Here is an 18297-nt window from a genome sequence, read left to right as displayed (position 1 = left end):
CACTCTGTGGACCAGGCTGCCTCAAACTCACAGGTATCTGCCTGCCTCTGCCTTCAGAGAACTGGCATCAAAGGCGTGTGCTACCACTGCCCAGCTTAATTTTTTCTTTAGACTAAAGTGCCACACTAAAAGTACTGAGTTAAGTACTTGGCATGTCTTCTGTTACCTATGGCTAAATCACATTCTATGATTTCCCTTCACAGCAGAGAGTGATTGTTGGTCACATTTCTTTCACATCATAGATTGTTGATCCTCACTTTTTAGTGTTTTTACTTATTCTATTTTGGGACAAAGTCTCTGGTATCCCAGGCTGGCCTCAAACTCAAGGACAGCAGTGAACTCATGATCCTCCTGTCCCCACCTCCTGAGTGCTGGGATTATAGGTGTGTGCCACCACGCCCAGTTTTATGTAGTGCAGAGGATTCGACGCAGAGTCTCGTGTATCCTAGCAAGCACTCTGGCCAACCCAGCTTCACCGCAGCCTACTATTTCTTCTCTTAAGGTCTTTTAGCCATTATGACACTCTGATAAGATATTTCAGAATGTAATGGCCACAGCATAGGCAGGTGCAAGAAGGAAGAAAAGAAAGAGACAGAAAAGAAAGAGAAAGGTGGAAACAAGTTCTGTGGAATGGGGAATCGCACACTCTAACTCCGGTGAATGGAGTATGTGCTTCCTAGTCTCGCCCCGACCCTGGGCTAGCCCCAGTGGGAGAACTGAAGGTATAATCCTGTGCGATCTGTGCAGAGATGAACCCTCAGAGGTACCTGCAAAGCAAGCACGGTGTGTTAGTTATGAATAGATAGTCTGAAACCAGAGTTCACACTGATTCATCACTTAAAGCAGTGCAGCCTTGGATGAGGTACTCAGCCTTTCCTTCTCCGTTTCCAAATGTGCACTTGTAGAATGGGGTAAATATCAGGGCTAGTTTCCAGGGTCATTGTGACAGCAAATGACTTAATGCAGAGTGCTTAGAGAGGTGTCTAGTGCATCTGTGAAATTGGACTTTAAGAGTACTTGGCATTGCACATAACAGCACTTAGAAGTTCTGGCTGAGAGGAAAAAGTACATGCGCAGACCCTGTCCAATATGCATGGTTTGGACAAGTTGAGTGCTGATCTTTAAGGGTAATTTTCAAAGAAGTGAAGCCAAATGAATGGAGTCTTATAGCAATATACAAGGTCTGCCTTAGTTACTTTTCTATTGCTGCAACAAAACACCATAACAAAGTCAAGTTATAAAAAGAAAGCTTTTAAATGGGCGGCCTCATGGTTCAAGAACAGTGGTTTTCAACTTCCCTAATGTTGTGATGCTTTAATACAGTTCCTTATGTTATAGTGACCCCCAACCATAAAATTATTTCATTGCTAATTCAAAACTGTAATATTTCTACCATCATGAGTTGTAATGTAAATATCTGGTATGAAATCCCCGTAGAGGTTGAGACCCATAGATTGAGAACCACTGTTTTAGAACCTTAGTGTCTATGGCCATTTGGCAGGGAGCATAGTCACAAGCAGGAAGGCATGGCGCCGGAGCAGTGGCTGAAATGTTGCGAAAACAGCCATGAGGAAGAGAGGAGGCCAACTGCAATGGCATGGCTTATTTGAAACCTGAAAAGTCTACCTGCTGGGACACACCTACCAAAGCCACGCCTCCTAATCCTTCTCAAACAGTTTCACCAGCTGCAGACCAAGTATTCAAACATGCGTGCCATTCTCCTCTGACCACCACAGACTGATGTCAAAGATTGCACGTAACTCACTCCTTAGTTAGGGAAGCCTCCAAAGGGCAGGCGTGTGCACGCAGCAGTCGTGCGGAAGCGAACTTGCAAGTAGGTGCCATGCTGGCTTCTTGTGCAGTGTAGAGGCGATTTTTATCTCTAGCAGACAAAATCCTGTGTCTCTCTGTGGAAAAAAAAAATCACTTGATGTCATCTATTTTCTACAGAACTAGATCATAGATCAAGGGAGAGATGCAGACACCTGTGGCATTAGGTTGCTGGAGGTGCACCTTAACGTTATGAAATGAACCTTTTTGTCTTGTTCAAAAACTTGAAAAGCTTCCCCAGGTTTAGGGGAATAACCAATTATTTTGAGTTAACTAAGAGGCAGTAAGTCAACATGAGTGAGCTGGGCGTGGTAACTTACACCTGTAATCCCAGGACTTGGGGAGGCAGAGGCAGGCGATTGCTGTGAGTTCGAGGTCAGCCTGGTCTACAAAGTGAGTCCAGGACAGCCAAGACTACACAGAGAAACACTGTGTTGAAAAACAAACAAACAAAGCAAACCAGGAAGCATCACCCCTCCATGGCCTGCATCACCTCCTGCCTCCAAGTTTCAGCTGTGCTTGAGTTCCTGTCCAGACTTCCATGATGACCAGCAGCATGGAAGAATAAGGCAAATAAACCCTTTCCTCTACAAGTTGCTTTGGTCATGGAGTTTCTTAGCAATTCAAACCCTAACTAAGACAAGCTGGTACCAGGATTGTGCAGTATTGCTGTAATAGCCTTGGGCATGTTGGTTTGGGGAGGATTGTGGAAACACTTTAGAACCTGATGCAAGAAAAGCCGCTAAATGTTCACTGCTTGCTGAGCTGCTGAATAGGAACTGAGAAGATAAAGATGTTGAGGACATTGCGGAAGATGGACAGCTGGCTTGCAAAGTTTCAGATGGGAGTTTGGAGCCTCTATTGGGGCTGTTTGTTATTTGGAATTAAGATTCTGTGGTTCTGGTTAAAGTGGGGCTGAAAAATGAGCTGAGATCAACAAGATATCAGAACTACCAAAGTGAAGTTTTGTACTCCGTGCTGGTCAGCTGGGGAGGAAGAGACCAGCGTCATCACTGAAGTGAAATCTTCCGGGAGGTGTTACCTGAGAGCACACGGAACTGTGTTCTAGAGAAGGGTAGGGTTGCGCCTCGTGCTGGCGGCTGTACTTGGTGGTGTAAGAGTCTCCCAGGTGGTACTGATTTTGAAGGCACGAAGGAGTTATGGAGAGAAGCTGGGTCTGGGCACTGTGTGGCAGGGCTGAAATTCCTGAAGAGAACCCAGGAGAGGCTATTGGTGAAAGTGCAGCCCAGTTGCAGCAAGAGGTACCGGTGCTGTAGGATGACCACCAAGAACAGCAGTGGTCGAGTGGAGCCAGCCTAAGCCGAGAAGATAGCTGTGTGTGCCACAGAGGGCAGAGCCGGAAAAGCAACTCAAGTCCTTTGGAAGAGCCCAGCGAGGACCTTCATGGCCTGGGAGGTGAATTATCCTGAGCAGAAACCCACTAAAAGGAGATCTTCGGAGTGAGATGAAGAAACAACCACAGGAGCCAGCAACAAATGACTGAGAGGACCTTCATCATGAGACGTAGAAGCCAGTGAAAATCAGACACACAATTAGTGCCAAAGCCACCATTCAAAACCAGCCTCATTCATCTTGACATCACTGTCTAATTCAGAAATCTGGGATGCCTTGGAGCCTCAAAATAGAACAGAACAGAAGACCAACAAGGAGACTGGAGCTCTGCAGCTTGGGAGTGCAGGCACCTGATCATGCTAAACCCAGAGCATCCCCAGCAGTACAGAGACACTGGCTTTGGGAGGTGGTCTGTTAAGGTCCTGAGCACCAATGCACAGTGTCTGCCTTAAATTACAAAGTGTGGGAGCCATAGTCAGGGAATGGAGTTATAAGAGGTACTCCCTTCTAACCATACCAGGGGATATGGTGACATAAAATATGCCATATTGATTGTGTACCTTGAGTGCCCAAGCCCAGTAACAGACAACTGCAGTGATGTGGCATGGTGGTCACTTGATCTGGGACTGTGGTCACAGATGGAGGAACAGTGCTGAGAGAGAACAGAAAGATGGCTATACGTGGGCGGAAAGGAAGGAAACATCGCAGGCAGCCCATGAGCATATGGCTAATCACGCTGGTAATTATTATTGGTGCTAAGTGTACTGATAAAAGCATAAGCTTCTAAGTGTGTTCTAGGCTCTCCCAAGCCCTCTCACTTTCATTACGAAGTAACACAGCAACCCTTGGAGGTGGGAATACTCGTGGGAACATCTTGAAGGGCTCTGAAGTACAGAGGAGTGAAACACCTTAGCAAAGTTCCTACAGCTCCCACCCAGTGGTGGAGCTGGCTCTAAAGCTCTGTAGTCTGAATCCAAAGTCCAAATCCCAAAGCCCCAAGTGTGTCACAAGATATAATATTTTACTCCCAGAAGGACTACGAGTATGTAAAGATGAAGTGTGGAGGGATTTGGATCACCTATGTGTCTCTGAAGTCACAGCGGGTCTTTAAAACCATAGCCTATATACTGGGCACGTTCCCACCCATCTATGCGTCAACACATGTATATATATGTATTCAAGGGGTGGATATTAAACTCTATGCTTTGTCTTCCTTGTTAACAAAAAGAAAAACAAACAAACAAACAAGGAAAAATGAGTGGGAATCTTGGCCTCAATACTTATCAGTTAGCTATATGGAATTGTGTCAGCTCTTTGAGTATCAGCCCTTTTCTGTGAGATTAGGGTCACAGTTCCTGGTTCATAGAGCTCTCATAAGGATGAAATTACATGACTAACACTCCTGATGTGACTCACAGCCTTTCAAGGAGCAGAGACTATTATGGACTTAATTATAACTAACTGAGCTAGGTATGGAATAATTGGTTAGTTTTGCTTGTGCCACACCCATCACCCAGGTAGAAGCTACATCCAGAAAGAGGAAAACCTCAAGGGAAAGATAGGGCATGACTCCCACAGGGGACATGGAGGATATCATCCTGATCAGAGAAAGGAGGAGCTGGAGAGAGAGAAAGCACTGAGAAACAACAACATGCAGCATCTGGAAGAGCTCTGAGATCCCCATGGAGGAGGCTTGGCCTGACAGAACAGGCAGTCAGCTTCACATTGGCTGAGACGCAGTTCCCTAGGCCTTAGCCTAAACTTGTTGACTTAGCTGCTGCCAGTTGACCTGTATTTGTCAAGTCACCCAGATGCTGCCTGAATACCCTGAAGTTTAAAAATGATTGCTGCAGAATAAGTAAAAATCCTTTTGTTTTTATTTTTCTATCAAGTTTGAAGTACAATCGATAATATTTATATATACTGAAGGTAGACAAAGTGATATTTAGTTTTGGCGTTCACTTATATTTGTGAACTAACTATTACAATCAAGCTAATTAGAATAAAATTCTCTCTCTCTCTCTCTCTGTCTCTGTCTCTGTCTCTCTCTCTCTCTCTCTCTCTCTCTCTCTCTCTCTGTGTGTGTGTGTGTAAAATTAGGATCCACTCTCTTAGAAAATTTTAAGTTTTTAACTAGTTACTGTGCTGTTCATTAGGTTTCTAGAAATTTTTCATCTTATAACTGAAATTTGAATCCCAACAAAAGTTTTATTTCTGCCATGTCCTGATCTCAGGACTCCACTATTTTCTCCTGCTTCTAGAGTTCAAATGCTTCAGAGTCCACATATAAGTGAGGGCCTGCCATATCTTTCCTCCTGTGTCTGGCTTATTTCACTTAGCAGAATGTCCTCCAGGTTCATACATACTTCACATGTCAGGATTTTCCTGGTCAAGTTATATTGTTAAAACATAGGAACAGTATCAAATAAGGGTCGGTGGCTATGTGCTAAGCAGCTTATGATGAGAAAATGAGGTGAGGCTGAAGGCAGGAGGGGGTTGGCAGCTTAACTGTGGCCCATGGCAGGAGGGATGTGGCCTTCACTGGAGTCCACATGAAGGACCCCTTGCCATGAGCATAAAGGGGGGCACTTAGTGACTCAGTGGAGAGCAGGCTTTAAAGTCCAAGAAGAGGGGATTGGAGCTATCCTGATGCAAAGAAGGCAATGAGAGCAGCTACTTGGAAATTTCTAGATGATGATGATGTTTTAAACAGATACCGGAGAGGAAAGACAAGCAAATCTAAGCTTGAGTGACAGGTCTGAGCTAGAACTAGAGAGTTTTATGGCTGTCAGAACACACCATTCTACACACAAAGACTCAACTCGTGGACCATACGCTAACCATATAGAACTGAAAATGAAGATGCTTTACACTTATGTTCAATCTTGTTTGGAATGAAGTGTAAACGGTGCATGAGCAGTCTGTTTCAAAGATCAAAACGCACAGGATAGTTGACACGGTGATGTAGCTTAATTATTTTGTTCTTTCTAGGCAGGGTGTAAAATCCATAAGGGACAGTCAAGGTGTTTAGAAACCCACTTACATTCCCCTGTGAGGTACTTTGTAAATGTTAGCTGATGAACTGAGGTTTAAGATGGTCCTTAGAGAGATGTGAGCATATGCCGCCTTTCTCCTGGAGTTAGCCTGTTTTCATCAAGTTGCATTGGTTCAGTTCCCAACTGGGCTAGCATCCTTTGAGGGGCTAATTAAGACACTTGGCTAATATGGGAATTGTTGTCTGGAAATTAAAAGTTAAAGTATACTTCAGTTCCCAGACTCAGTTGGTCCAAAGGGAGCCTTGCCAGGATGAGTTATACCTTTAACCAGAAGTGTTTATTCCCAACTGTATCCTGGTTGGGGTAGAATGACAGAAGCTTCATGAGGAGCCAGGGTGATTCTTCCATGCCATACTTGGTTTTTCAAACTAAAAATGCCTTTTAAAAGAGCTTTTGGTTTCAAGTTTTTTTGTTTTTTTTGTTTTTTTTTTTGTTTTTTTTTCGAGACAGGGTTTGTCTATGTAGCCTTGGTTGTCCTGGACTCGCTTTGTAGACCAGGCTGGCCTCAAACTCACAGCGATCTGCCTGCCTATGCCTCCCGAGTGCTGGGATTAAAGGTGTGGGCCACCACACCCAGTTTCAAGTATTTTAACACGAGTTATGATCTAACTTTTAGCAGAAAAGAAACTCCATTGCAACCTTTTAGATTATATAATGATTAAAATGTTTCATTGTGTAAATAAAAAATGGACTAGTGGACTAGTGGCCAGGTGAATTTCCAAACTTGAGAGTATACACATGCGAACAGAGGTTTATCTACACTTGTATTGTTTGACATTCAGTAATGGATATTTTCATGCAATATCAGTGTCTTAGTTACTTTTGTTTTGCTGCAACAATGACACCATAACCAAGGAAATTCACATGGGCATTTTGAAAGTTCGTGTCACCTGCAGGCATAGCATTTGTTTACTTCATGCCACCTGCATGACCCATGGGAAGAGGCTTGCCTTATAGAAATTGATGAGAAACTCACGACTCTGGTATTTTAATTGCATGGGTTTTTATGACTGATGTCTTTATAAACGTAAGATAATTCGTGGTTTTTAAAGTTCTGCACAACTTTTCCCTCTCTTCCCCTTTTCCCAGGTTTTAGGGAGAAAGCCTGAGCTTCCAGATGGGAGCAGTGATGACGATGCCGTGGCAGACATAAGTAACAGGAAGATGGCGAAACTCTACATGGTGAGTCTGCCGGGCTACTGGGGAGACCATCTCTTCTGCAGTAGGGAATCTCCTTGCCCACATAGAAAAATATGTGGGGAATTTTTCACCTGTATGCATTAAAGCGATCACTGCTATAGTTTTTATCCTTTTCATGAATGACAACAAAGTTACTGCTATAACTTACACAATACTGGAAAGTTATCTGTTAGTTTGTTGTATTTTGATATAGTACAGTTGATAAAATGTTTTCTTTCTAGAATAAAACATTTTGTAAGCCTTTTCTCAAAAATTCTTTTTAACATTGTAAAATCTTCATCTTTAGAATATCTTTTAAAGCCAGGCATGGTGGCACAGACCTGTAATCCCAGCACTTGCGAGGCAACAGCAGGTAGATTGCTGTGAGTTCGAGGCCAGCCTGGTCTACAAAGTGAGTCCAGGACAGCCAAGGCTACAGAGAGAAACCCTGACTCAAAAAAACAGAACAAAACAAAAACTCCAAAAAACCAAAACAACAACAACAACAACAAAAATCCTTTCAGTGCAAAAAGGCTTTCTTTGTTTCAGGAAGGTAAACCCTCAACTCAGTCAGCTGAAAGGAAAGAGGGTGGAAACAGCCTTGGGCCTAGTGCCCAGTCACTTCTGTGATGGATGACAGGGCAGGGCTGTCCTTTGGAGCCTGCTTTCTGAAAGGGAAGGAGACCAGGAGGAAGAGGAGCGGCATGGAGAGAAAGTGGTTTAATTAGTCGATTATTCAGTTTCTTCCAGTGATAGAATTTTGAATCTATTCTTGCTGAAAGTGACAAAAGCCACAAAGCCAAGAGTCTTCAAGTCTTCCTCCCTCTTTCCCTCGCTCCCTCCCCCCCTCTCTTTCTCTCCCTCCCTTCCTCCCTCTTTCTGACAACTTTCTAAGGAAGGATTTGGAGCAGGTGATAATCTTCCTGCACAATTTAGTGATTTTCTTCTTTTCAACAGGAAGAAATTGTATCTGGTGGTCTTTAAGAAACTTTCATGGTTTTGTTTTGGTTTTGGTTTGTTTGAGACAGGATCTCTCTATGTAGTCCTGGACGTCCTGGAACTCACTATATAGGCCAGACTGGCCTGGAACTCACACAGAGAGGTGGAGATCTGCCTCTGCCTCCTGAGTGCTAGGATTAAAGGCTTACACAGCCACACCTGGCTTGTTTAAGGAACCAAGTTCATAGTTCTGAATGAAGATGGATTACTAATTTGTGCAACATAATTTTGATTTTATAATTAGGAATTGGCTTCTTTTCCTCCTAGGTGATAAAGGAAAATATGATCATATCTGCTACATTCTGATGTTTGTGCTTGCTTTGGCAGCAGATATACTAAACACTGATGTTTTTAACATGATCTAACAGAGATTGTTAGCTAAATACTTCGTGGCTTCATTACTCTTTTTTAAGTCTAACAAATGTCATGTATTCCCCATCATTGATCAAAAACTCTTTCCTTTTGGACAGCATTATTTTGACATATGAAAATATTAATCTTGAACCATGGCTCCCTCTAGTGGAGAGATACTATATTGTACAATTTAAGATGTATCATCTTGGAAATAATTTGAGGCCAAATAAAACGGCCAAATAAGCCACGGAAGTCAAATCACTGTGGGGACTTTCTAGATATACAGAATGCAAACTCCCCTTGCTGATACAAAACTTGCCTACTGATTGAAATCAGTGGTGGAGCCTTCATATTTAACAAGTAAGCAGCTGACCTCCTTGCCTTGTACCAGCTGACCAGTGCATTGCGATGGTGCATAAATGAGTATCACCTTCAACTTTATACGACAACCTACAAATTTTCCTTAAAAGCTTTATCTCTACCTGTGACAGAAAATTTACCTTGATATTTTTTTCAAAACATAGTTAAATTTCGGGACTTAGACTGTAAGATATCTATAGCCATAAACTGCACTCTGTCCATGCTTTTCTCAGTAGAGTGGCTGCCATTTGCTAAGGACCCAACGACAGAAACCTAAACAAGTTTATACTCAGCTTTTTGTGTACATATAGTGGGTACAGGATCATTACCTACTTGAAAAGTTTGTTCTAAATTTTCAGATAAATGATCATGGAACAAAAGGACTCAGGGAACTTAGTACACACTAGCATTGTGATGACCCTTACCCAGTATGATTATAACCATGGTTTCTGATGTTTTAGAGATGGTGTCAACATTTGGCTTTCTGTTGGAAGTTCTTCTGCGTCTAAAAATTTTGTACAGATGTATTTGGGGTGTAATTGAGCTCAGGGATGCTTTGGCTCTTTGTTTTGAATCAGCTTTGATCTATACTGTAAGGCTTGTGTTCTCAGAGTATGCAGCCCACTCTCACTACATCCACAGCACATGGCTGTCACCATGACACAATTTGAGGATGTCTCCTCCCAAGATGAAGCCATGGAGTGCATGTCTTTCCTGTTAGGTTTCAGATGCAAGTGGGTCCATGCAAGTGACTCTGGCTGCTGAGGAGAACCCCTTCTCTATGGCAATGCTGCTCTCTGAAGAATGCTTCATTTTGGACCATGGTACTGCAAAACAAGTCTTTGTATGGAAAGGTAAGAGATGCTGCTGATAGGGCTGCTGTATTTCAGATCTGATGCTCTTTTCTCAGGAGAGAAAGAAACCATCCTGATTTTAAAGAATAGCATCCCTCTTGAGAGACAGATAAATATCTCATGTAAGATAAAGCTAGTGGTCAAGCTTTTGAAACCATTCAGCAAAGGTTAGCAAGCTAAGGAAATCATTTGAGTAACAGAAATATATCCTGTCAATTACTGTGATATTAAATGTATTTAATGTGCCAGGGACTTTTGCCATTCTTCTATTGCTATATTCAAATTAAATTATTTTATATTTGTTTTCGGTATACAAGCATTTCTTTCTTTTCTTTTTCTTTTCTTTTCATTTTTTATTTGTTTGAAACAGGGTTTCTCTGTGCAGCCTTGGCTGCCCTAGACTCACTTTGTAGCCCAGGCTGGCCTCGAACTCACATCGATCCACCCACCTCTTGCTTCCCCGAGTGCTAGGATTAAAGGTGTTCCCCACCACACCTGGCTCACAAGTATTTCTTCCTTCCTTTTTAAAGATTTATTTTTTATTTTATGTACATGAGCACACTATCTTCATGCACACCAGAAGAAGGCATCAGATCACATTATGGATGGTTGTAAGCCACCATGTGGTTGCTGGGAATTGAACTCAAGACCTCTGGAAAAACAGCCAGTGCTCTTAAATGCTAAGCCATCTCTCCAGCCCCCACAAGTATTTCTTAATCATACAGAGTGTTCCCATCATCCAAGGACTGACCAGTTGGGCCCTGTTTAGATTCCAAGACCAGATGAGGTGTGGGCGTGTTCAGGGTGGCATGGCCATGCACAATGCTGGCGTGTTCAGGGTGGCATGGCCACACACAATGCTGGCGTGTTCAGGGTGGCATGGCCATACACAATGCTGGCGTGTTCAGGGTGGCATGGCCACACACAGTGCTGGCGTGTTCAGGTGGCATGGCCACACACAATGCTGGTGTGTTCAGGGTGGCATGGCCACACACAATGCTGACGTGTTCAGGGTGGCATGGCCACACACAATGCTGGCGTGTTCAGGGTGGCATGGCCATGCACAATGCTGACATGTTCAGGGTGGCATGGCCATGCACAATGCTGGCGTGTTCAGGGTGGCATGGCCCCACACAGTGCTGGCGTGTTCAGGTGGCATGGCCACACACAATGCTGGTGTATTCAGGGTGGCACGGCCACACACAATGCTGGCGTGTTCAGGGTGGCATGGCCACACACAATGCTGCCGTGTTCAGGGTGGCATGGCCACACACAATGCTGTGTATCTCCTTCTGTAATTCTATATCTCTTTGTCTTTCTTTAGGTAAAAATGCTAACCCACAGGAGAGGAAGACTGCGATGAAGACAGCCGAGGAGTTTCTACAGAAAATGAATTATTCTACCAAAACCCAAGTATGTGTGAAAAGAAAGCACTAGATAGGCTATAAAACTTGTTACAAAGTTTCCACACCGCTCATAAAAAGTTTGCTTCAAAGCTGTGTGTGTGTGTGTGTAGTCATTCTCTAGCTGTGTAAATGCCATCTTGTGTCATGTGTCCCTAGAAGACTTTGTGTGAGGAAAGTTTTGCACAAAGTGGAGGTCAGAGTATAGGGCTACACAGAGCTGAGGATGCTTTGATAGGATGCTTGTCTGATGTCCACGAAGCCTGGGCTCCATCTCCAGGACTGCATAAGACTGGGTGTGTGGCAGTGCACACCTGTAACCCCAGCACTGGGTAGGTGCAAGCAGAGGGATCACTCTAAGGATATTTTCAAGCCAGGCGTGGTGGCGCACGCCTTTAATCCCAGCACGTGGGAGGCAGAGGCAGGCAGATCGCTGTGAGTTCGAGGCCAGCCTGGTCTACAAAGTGAGTCCAGGATGGCCAAGGCTACACAGAGAAACCCTGTCTTGAAAAACCAAACAAATAAACAAAAAAGGACATTCTCAGCAATGTAGACAGTTTGAAGTCAGCCTGGGGTGCACGAAACCCTGTCTCAAAACAAATTATAACATCCTTAGAGACTATCAACTGATCTTTAGACTATTATGAAGACTTGAGTAACAGTCCCATCATATTTGGTTCCCCCTGATGAACTCAGACGTTGAGTAGCTACTGTTTTTCTCCATGAATCTCTTACTTCATTGACTCCCTTCCTATATCTACCCATACACCTGCACACTTACATGCACGTACACAGACACACACACACACACACACACACACACACACACACACACACACACACACACACACCTGGTCAGATCTCTTGACAACCTAACATGGAGAAATATTTGTGCAGTGGTAACACATGAAAACTTTCCCTCATCTTTATCATTCAAATTCAGCAGCAATGACTTTAGGGGTGAGAAAAGGCTAGGTTGGATTACTGTAGTTGCACAGACTTGTAAACTTACAAGTGTAGTCGTAGAGGCAAGGACAGTATTTTCATTACTTCATTCTTTCTGCTGTTGTAGATATTTTGTTCCATCTCTTTCACATTGATTATTAATTTAAATTGCAGATTCAGGTGCTTCCAGAAGGTGGCGAAACACCAATTTTCAAACAGTTCTTTAAGGACTGGAGAGATAAAGACCAGAGCGATGGCTTTGGGAAGGTCTATATCACAGAGAAAGTGGCCCAGATACAACAGATTCCATTTGATGCATCCAAACTGCACAATTCTCCGCAGATGGCAGCCCAGCACAACATGGTGGACAATGGCTCTGGCACAGTGGAGGTATTTTTTACATCTATCTTTTTCTATTTGTGCAGGTTTAAAAAAAAAAAAAAGATGTATTTATTACGTATACAGTGTTCCACTTGCATGCATGCGTGCACGTCAGAAGAGGATACCCAACCTCATAGATGGTTGTGAGCCACCATGTGGTTGCTGGGAACTGAACGCCGGACCTTTGGGAGAGCAGCAGGTGTTCTTAACCTCTGAACCATCTCTCCAGCCCTTCTATGTATGTTTTTATCAGATCTCTTTATGGATGTATATGGGTGGGGGGAGTATAAACTGAATCGTGGGAGTTACAGACAAGAGTGCTGCTGGGCTCCAGGCCCATTTGTGCATGTTCATGTTGACTCTTTTTAAGCTTTTTCAGTCAGAAGGCCTTTGTCTGGGGTGGTACACAGAACATACCAACTACTATCTATGTTTCCCTCTCTCTCTGTGTCCGAAGCATTCATGAAACAAGATGAGCTGAAAGCAGATGTTTTCTGAGCATTCAGCTTGAGTGTATTTATTATCTCAGTTAAAACTCCTCTTATTGTCTTAAACTCACATCTCTTCAGATGCAGTCCACTCTCCAGTTATCTAACTTGTTGTGTTCTGGATGATATCATCTCACCTCTAAACTGTCTGTATGGCTCTCCAGCTCTTTTGAAGGTGTCCCTCCTTGATGGAAGCTTCAGGATTTGACCCTGTGTCTCCTCTTGCCATCTGAAGTGTCCCCATTCCTCCATGCACCACTGTCCAACAGTGTCCCCATTCCTCCATGCACCACTGTCCAACAGTGTCCCCATTCCTCCATGCACCACTGTCCAACAGTGTCCCCATTCCTCCATGTACCACTGTCCAACAGTGTCCCCATTCCTTTGTGCACCATTGTCCAACAGTGTCCCCATTCCTTTGTGCACCATTGTTCAATAGTGTCCACATTCCTCCATGCACTATTGTCCAACAGTCTCCTTTCCTAGTAACTTAGGCAGTAGCAGCCATGCCCCTTCTGAGGAGCACTGAACAGGGCTTCCTGGGTGCATGTGGGTGGTACTTTTCACAAACATATCACATAATATCACAGAATTGCTGGATTATTAGATCTCTCATCAGTTTCTTGAGGAAAGGAGTTAAATACTTCATATGTGCATTCCTAGGTTTTCTCACAATGCTTGAGCCAAGTATAGTTGATAAATTTGGGGAATAATACTTCCTCTATTCAAAGAACTGACGTATGATGCACAGCTGCATAGGTGTTGGGGAGCAGGACATGACAAGATCCTAAATGTTCAGACCCCGCCCTCAAAGGCAGATCAACTTCCTGGTCCGCATCCCTCTCCTGATTGGGCATGCTCACTGGAGCTCAGCATCAGGCACTTAGCTGGAATGTGCTTGAGCAGACTGAGCTCCTCATCACCAGGTCTGCCTCCTGTGTCGCACTAGGGATGCTTAAGCCTGGTGGCTCTGTTTAGGCTTGAGGTAGGTGAGGCTGTGCTGCTGAGCCCTGAGCTCTTTAGAAGGTATGGTGCAGGCATGCTTCTCCTAGAAGCCCTGCACTCTTCTCCTGGTTGGTTGCTCACTCCATATTCCAAAGCCATGTACTGTCCTGCTTCTCCCCAGCACCTATGTGGGAGGAATTGTGACATTTATAGGTGCACAATGCCATTCCTTGTATCCTCCCATTCCTCCTTCCCACCCATTTTCCCCTTACTCCCCTCCCCTATGATGGTGACTGAGGGGGACTTCCTTCCCCGTATATGCTCATAGGGTATCAAGTCTCTTCTTGGTAGCCTTCTATCTTTCCTCTGAGTGCCACCAGGTCTCCATATTATTTTCATTAATTGAAAGACACACACACACACACACATACATACACACACACACACCAGTAGTCTCAGAACTACTGAGTATGGAGGCACATTTCCATAATTTTATCACTTAGCAAGCTAAGGCAGAAGGATCATGCATTCAGAATCAGCCTGGAATACATAGGGAAATCCTATCTCAACACAAAACTTAAGAACCGAACCATAAACAACAAAATTCTCAGAACTGACTGACTATTGTGGAGGAAGCAAAAGGAATGTAAGATTCTAAAAGTCAGTAAGTTGTCAGATTCACTGGCCTTCTTGCTTTTGCTTGATTAAAAACTGGTTAGAAAAGTAACTTAAACGTCACTCGATGATGGGTCTAAAATGGAAATAAATGATGTATAGATTCTGAGCAGTATTTTAGGTCAGTAACTTTTAACAGTGTATGTCTATTCTGTCTCTTTCAGATCTGGCGGGTAGAAAACAGTGGTAGGGTCCAGATTGACCCAAACTCCTATGGCGAGTTCTACGGTGGGGACTGCTACATTATCCTTTACACTTACCCTAGAGGGCAGATCATCTACACATGGTGAGTCTTTCCAGAGCTTGAGTGCCACAAGCCATGCTACAAATGAGTGCATTTCATGCATCTGTACAGATGCAGACACTGCTCAGCTTATGTGCCTAGGGAGCTAAGGCTCAGTGTCTTTAAAATGGAGATGAAAATGCCCACTGTATATATTCCTAGAAATGCACAGGGCAATCCAGGATTAGTACTTACAAAACAACAGTAGCCTTGATTGCTCTGGTCATATTGAACTCATTGCTTCCTTTTGATGTTTTGCTGTATCTTAAGTCTCTTTTAGAAATGGCTTCATGAGAAGGTGTTAAAACTTAACTGCAAGCCAATGTAATTTGCTTACATTTCTCTAGGCAAGGAGCAAATGCTACAAGAGATGAGCTGACCATGTCTGCATTCCTGACTGTTCAGTTGGATCGGTCCCTTGGAGGGCAGGCTGTGCAGGTTGGTATACTTTACCTTCCCAACTCATGCAATTCCAGATTTTCTATCCTACTTCCTAGTGGAAAGCTCACTTCCCATATTCAGAAGGGATTTACAATTTTTTAGGTTGATTTCTTTTTATTTTGAAATTCAAATATTTCATATTTGTTGATTCACATTAACAATTTAAGAGTCCAAGAAGAAAGCAAAAAGAGACCTTTTTTTAGAATCTATCATAGGAAGCCAGGTGCAGTAGGGCATACTGTTAATCCTAGCACTTGGAAGGCAGAGGCAGGCAGATCTCTGTGAGTTCAAGGCCAGCCTGGCTACAAAATGAGTCCAGGGCAGCCAGGGCTACATGGAGAAACCCTGTCTCAAAAAGCCAAAGAAGAAGGAGAAGAGGAGGAGGAAGAGGAGAAGGAGGAAGAAAGAAAGAAAGAAAGAAAGAAAGAAAGAAAGAAAGAAAGAATGATCTTCTAAAGCTAGGCTGTAATCCCAGCACTCAGGAGGCAGAGGCAGATGGATCTTTGTGAGCTCGAGGCCAGGCTGGTCTACAAAGTGAGTTCTAGGACAGCTAGGGCTACATAGTGAAAACTTGTCTCAAAAAAGCCAAAAAACAAAACAAACAAACGAACAAAAACCCAAAACCCAAACAAACAGATAACAGCAACAAAACAAACTACCATATGGCAGTTATTTGACATTTCCAGCTGTGAACAAACAATTGTAATATATAAGATTATGTGTTGATATGCTCACATTCTATCCCTGAGGCCCTATGAAAATGTTACATTAAAATTGAAGACAGAATCATAGTTGCTCATCAGCTGGCCTCAAGTTAGGGAGAGGATCTGGGAGTACTGGGCAATGCAAAGCATTTGCCAATGCCTTAGGAGTCAGCTAGGGAGACAGAGGGAGAGTGATGTGATGAACACTGCTAGAGGACTGCTGGCTTTAGGGGAGAAAGGGACCCAGGAAGGAATGCAGGCAACATCTAGGAGCTGAAAAGTCAGGGAAAATAATGCATTCCAGAGTTCTTGCATATCTTACTCACTGTTCTATTGCTGTGAAGAGACACCGTGACGAGGCTATTTATAGAAGGAAGCATTAAACTGGGTGGGGGCTTACTTACAGGGTCAGAGGGTGAACCAGAGGGTGGGAATCATGGTAGCAGGCTGGCAGGCACGGTGTTGGAGTAGGAGCTAAGTGTTTTCATCCTAATCTGCAGGCAGTAGGCAGAGTAATACTGGACCTAGCTCAAAATCCCCCTCCAACACTTGTCCAGTCACAAGGACACACCTCCTAATCCTTCCCAAACAGTTCCACTAATGGGACCAAGCATTCAAACATATAATCAATGGGGGACATTCATATATCATGCTGCACTGGCCAGTTTCTAGCCCGGTGAGTAAACTCTTATAGATTTTAATCCAGTGACTATAGTAGGGTAATAACTCACTTAAAAATTATGGTCTTTCAAAGTGTAAGATGATGGCTTTATGTATGATAATTGCTACAGTAGCAAAAAGAAATAACAACAGTACAAAGCAAGCACAACTGAACAATTTCTAGTTATCTATGGGTAAAAACACAGAACAATATTTTGAACATTTTGAACATTCCTATACAGGTCCCTAAGTTATGGTTCACACAGGCATGCTGAAATCAACCTTGACAGAGATATCGATCTATATTTTCCCTCTTAGGGACCAGAATCTTGCTTGAAATAAAGTCCATTGGCAACAAGTGAGAGAAATGTCAGGGAGGGAATAAGAAGGACAAACCTGGGCGGGGAAAGGAGAGAACCAAAGGAAAGAAGGAAAGCGGGCAAGGGGGGACAAAAAGAGACGCTAAGGAAAAGAGGTGCTGTGAGGGAGGGGAGAGACGGGTCCCGCGTTTGGTGTTTCTGAAAATTGAAAACAACAAACAAACAAACAAACAAACAAAACAACTAACCTGTTGAGAATGACTGAACCCTGAGCTAAAATCACACACACACACACACACACACACACACACACACACACAATTTGTGTCTACAAGAGGGGAAACAGCTAATTTGATAATAAGCACACAGTGTAAGTACCTATGTCTACATGTCTCTGCTGTGTTGAAGAGGCTGTTTCCAGTGGGTTTCAATGTCAACATTTTTTCTTCAAGTTCTGCTTTTCCTCTTATGCTGGAGTGTCTGCCACATCTCAGGACTGTTACCAATAACTACAGGAAATGTGTGGTCTTTGCCTGCAGCATATCTGTCTATTCTTGTTATCTGCAGAGCGGCACTTGCTTGTACCTTGGCCTTTTACCTAGCTGGAGATCTCTCTGTCTCCCTGTCTCCCTGTCTCCCTGTCTCCCTGTCTCTCTGCCTCTGTCTCTGTCTCTCTCTGTCTGTCTCTGTCTCTGTCTCTCTCTCTCTCTCTTTCTCTCTCTCCCCCTCCCTCTCTCTCCTATTTCCTCTTTTAATAACTGCCTACCACTTGGCTGTATCCTCTGGCTGCTTTGGGGGATGACATTTGTTTCCTTGTGCTCAGAGAAACGTCTTCTAGACAGTTCCCTTGGCCTGTTTGTGAGAGTTCTGATTCAGCATCATGGAGTGTGAAGTGTTCTTTTCACAATGTGTCAGCTTAGCTACCTCATGTCTGATGTCAGGCGAGCTCAGGATCTACGTGGCATAAAAGGTGTTTTGCTCACCAACCTTTATCAATGTGCAATTTGGTTTCTGAATGTAATAAGTCAGCAGAGAGGTGAGTCAGGTACCTCAGGACATAAGATTGG

At 43.6% G+C, this 18297-nt stretch overlaps 1 protein-coding gene across 1 annotated transcript in view; it reads left to right on the top strand.

Annotated features, from left to right (window-relative positions):
- Positions 1 to 18297, top strand: part of Scin (scinderin) — a 72796-nt gene that overhangs the window by 40911 nt on the left and 13588 nt on the right. The window contains exons 5-10 of the mRNA XM_051145087.1: positions 7329 to 7421; positions 9853 to 9985; positions 11310 to 11398; positions 12508 to 12723; positions 14987 to 15108; positions 15453 to 15543. Coding sequence (XP_051001044.1) covers positions 7329 to 7421; positions 9853 to 9985; positions 11310 to 11398; positions 12508 to 12723; positions 14987 to 15108; positions 15453 to 15543 — 744 coding nt within the window. The remainder of the gene's footprint in view (positions 1 to 7328; positions 7422 to 9852; positions 9986 to 11309; positions 11399 to 12507; positions 12724 to 14986; positions 15109 to 15452; positions 15544 to 18297) is intronic.

Source organism: Acomys russatus, chromosome 1, assembly GCF_903995435.1.
Source record: "Acomys russatus chromosome 1, mAcoRus1.1, whole genome shotgun sequence".
Taxonomy (NCBI): domain Eukaryota; kingdom Metazoa; phylum Chordata; class Mammalia; order Rodentia; family Muridae; genus Acomys; species Acomys russatus.
Note: the sequence above shows the minus strand (reverse complement) of the source record. Positions and strands in the feature narration are given on the sequence as shown.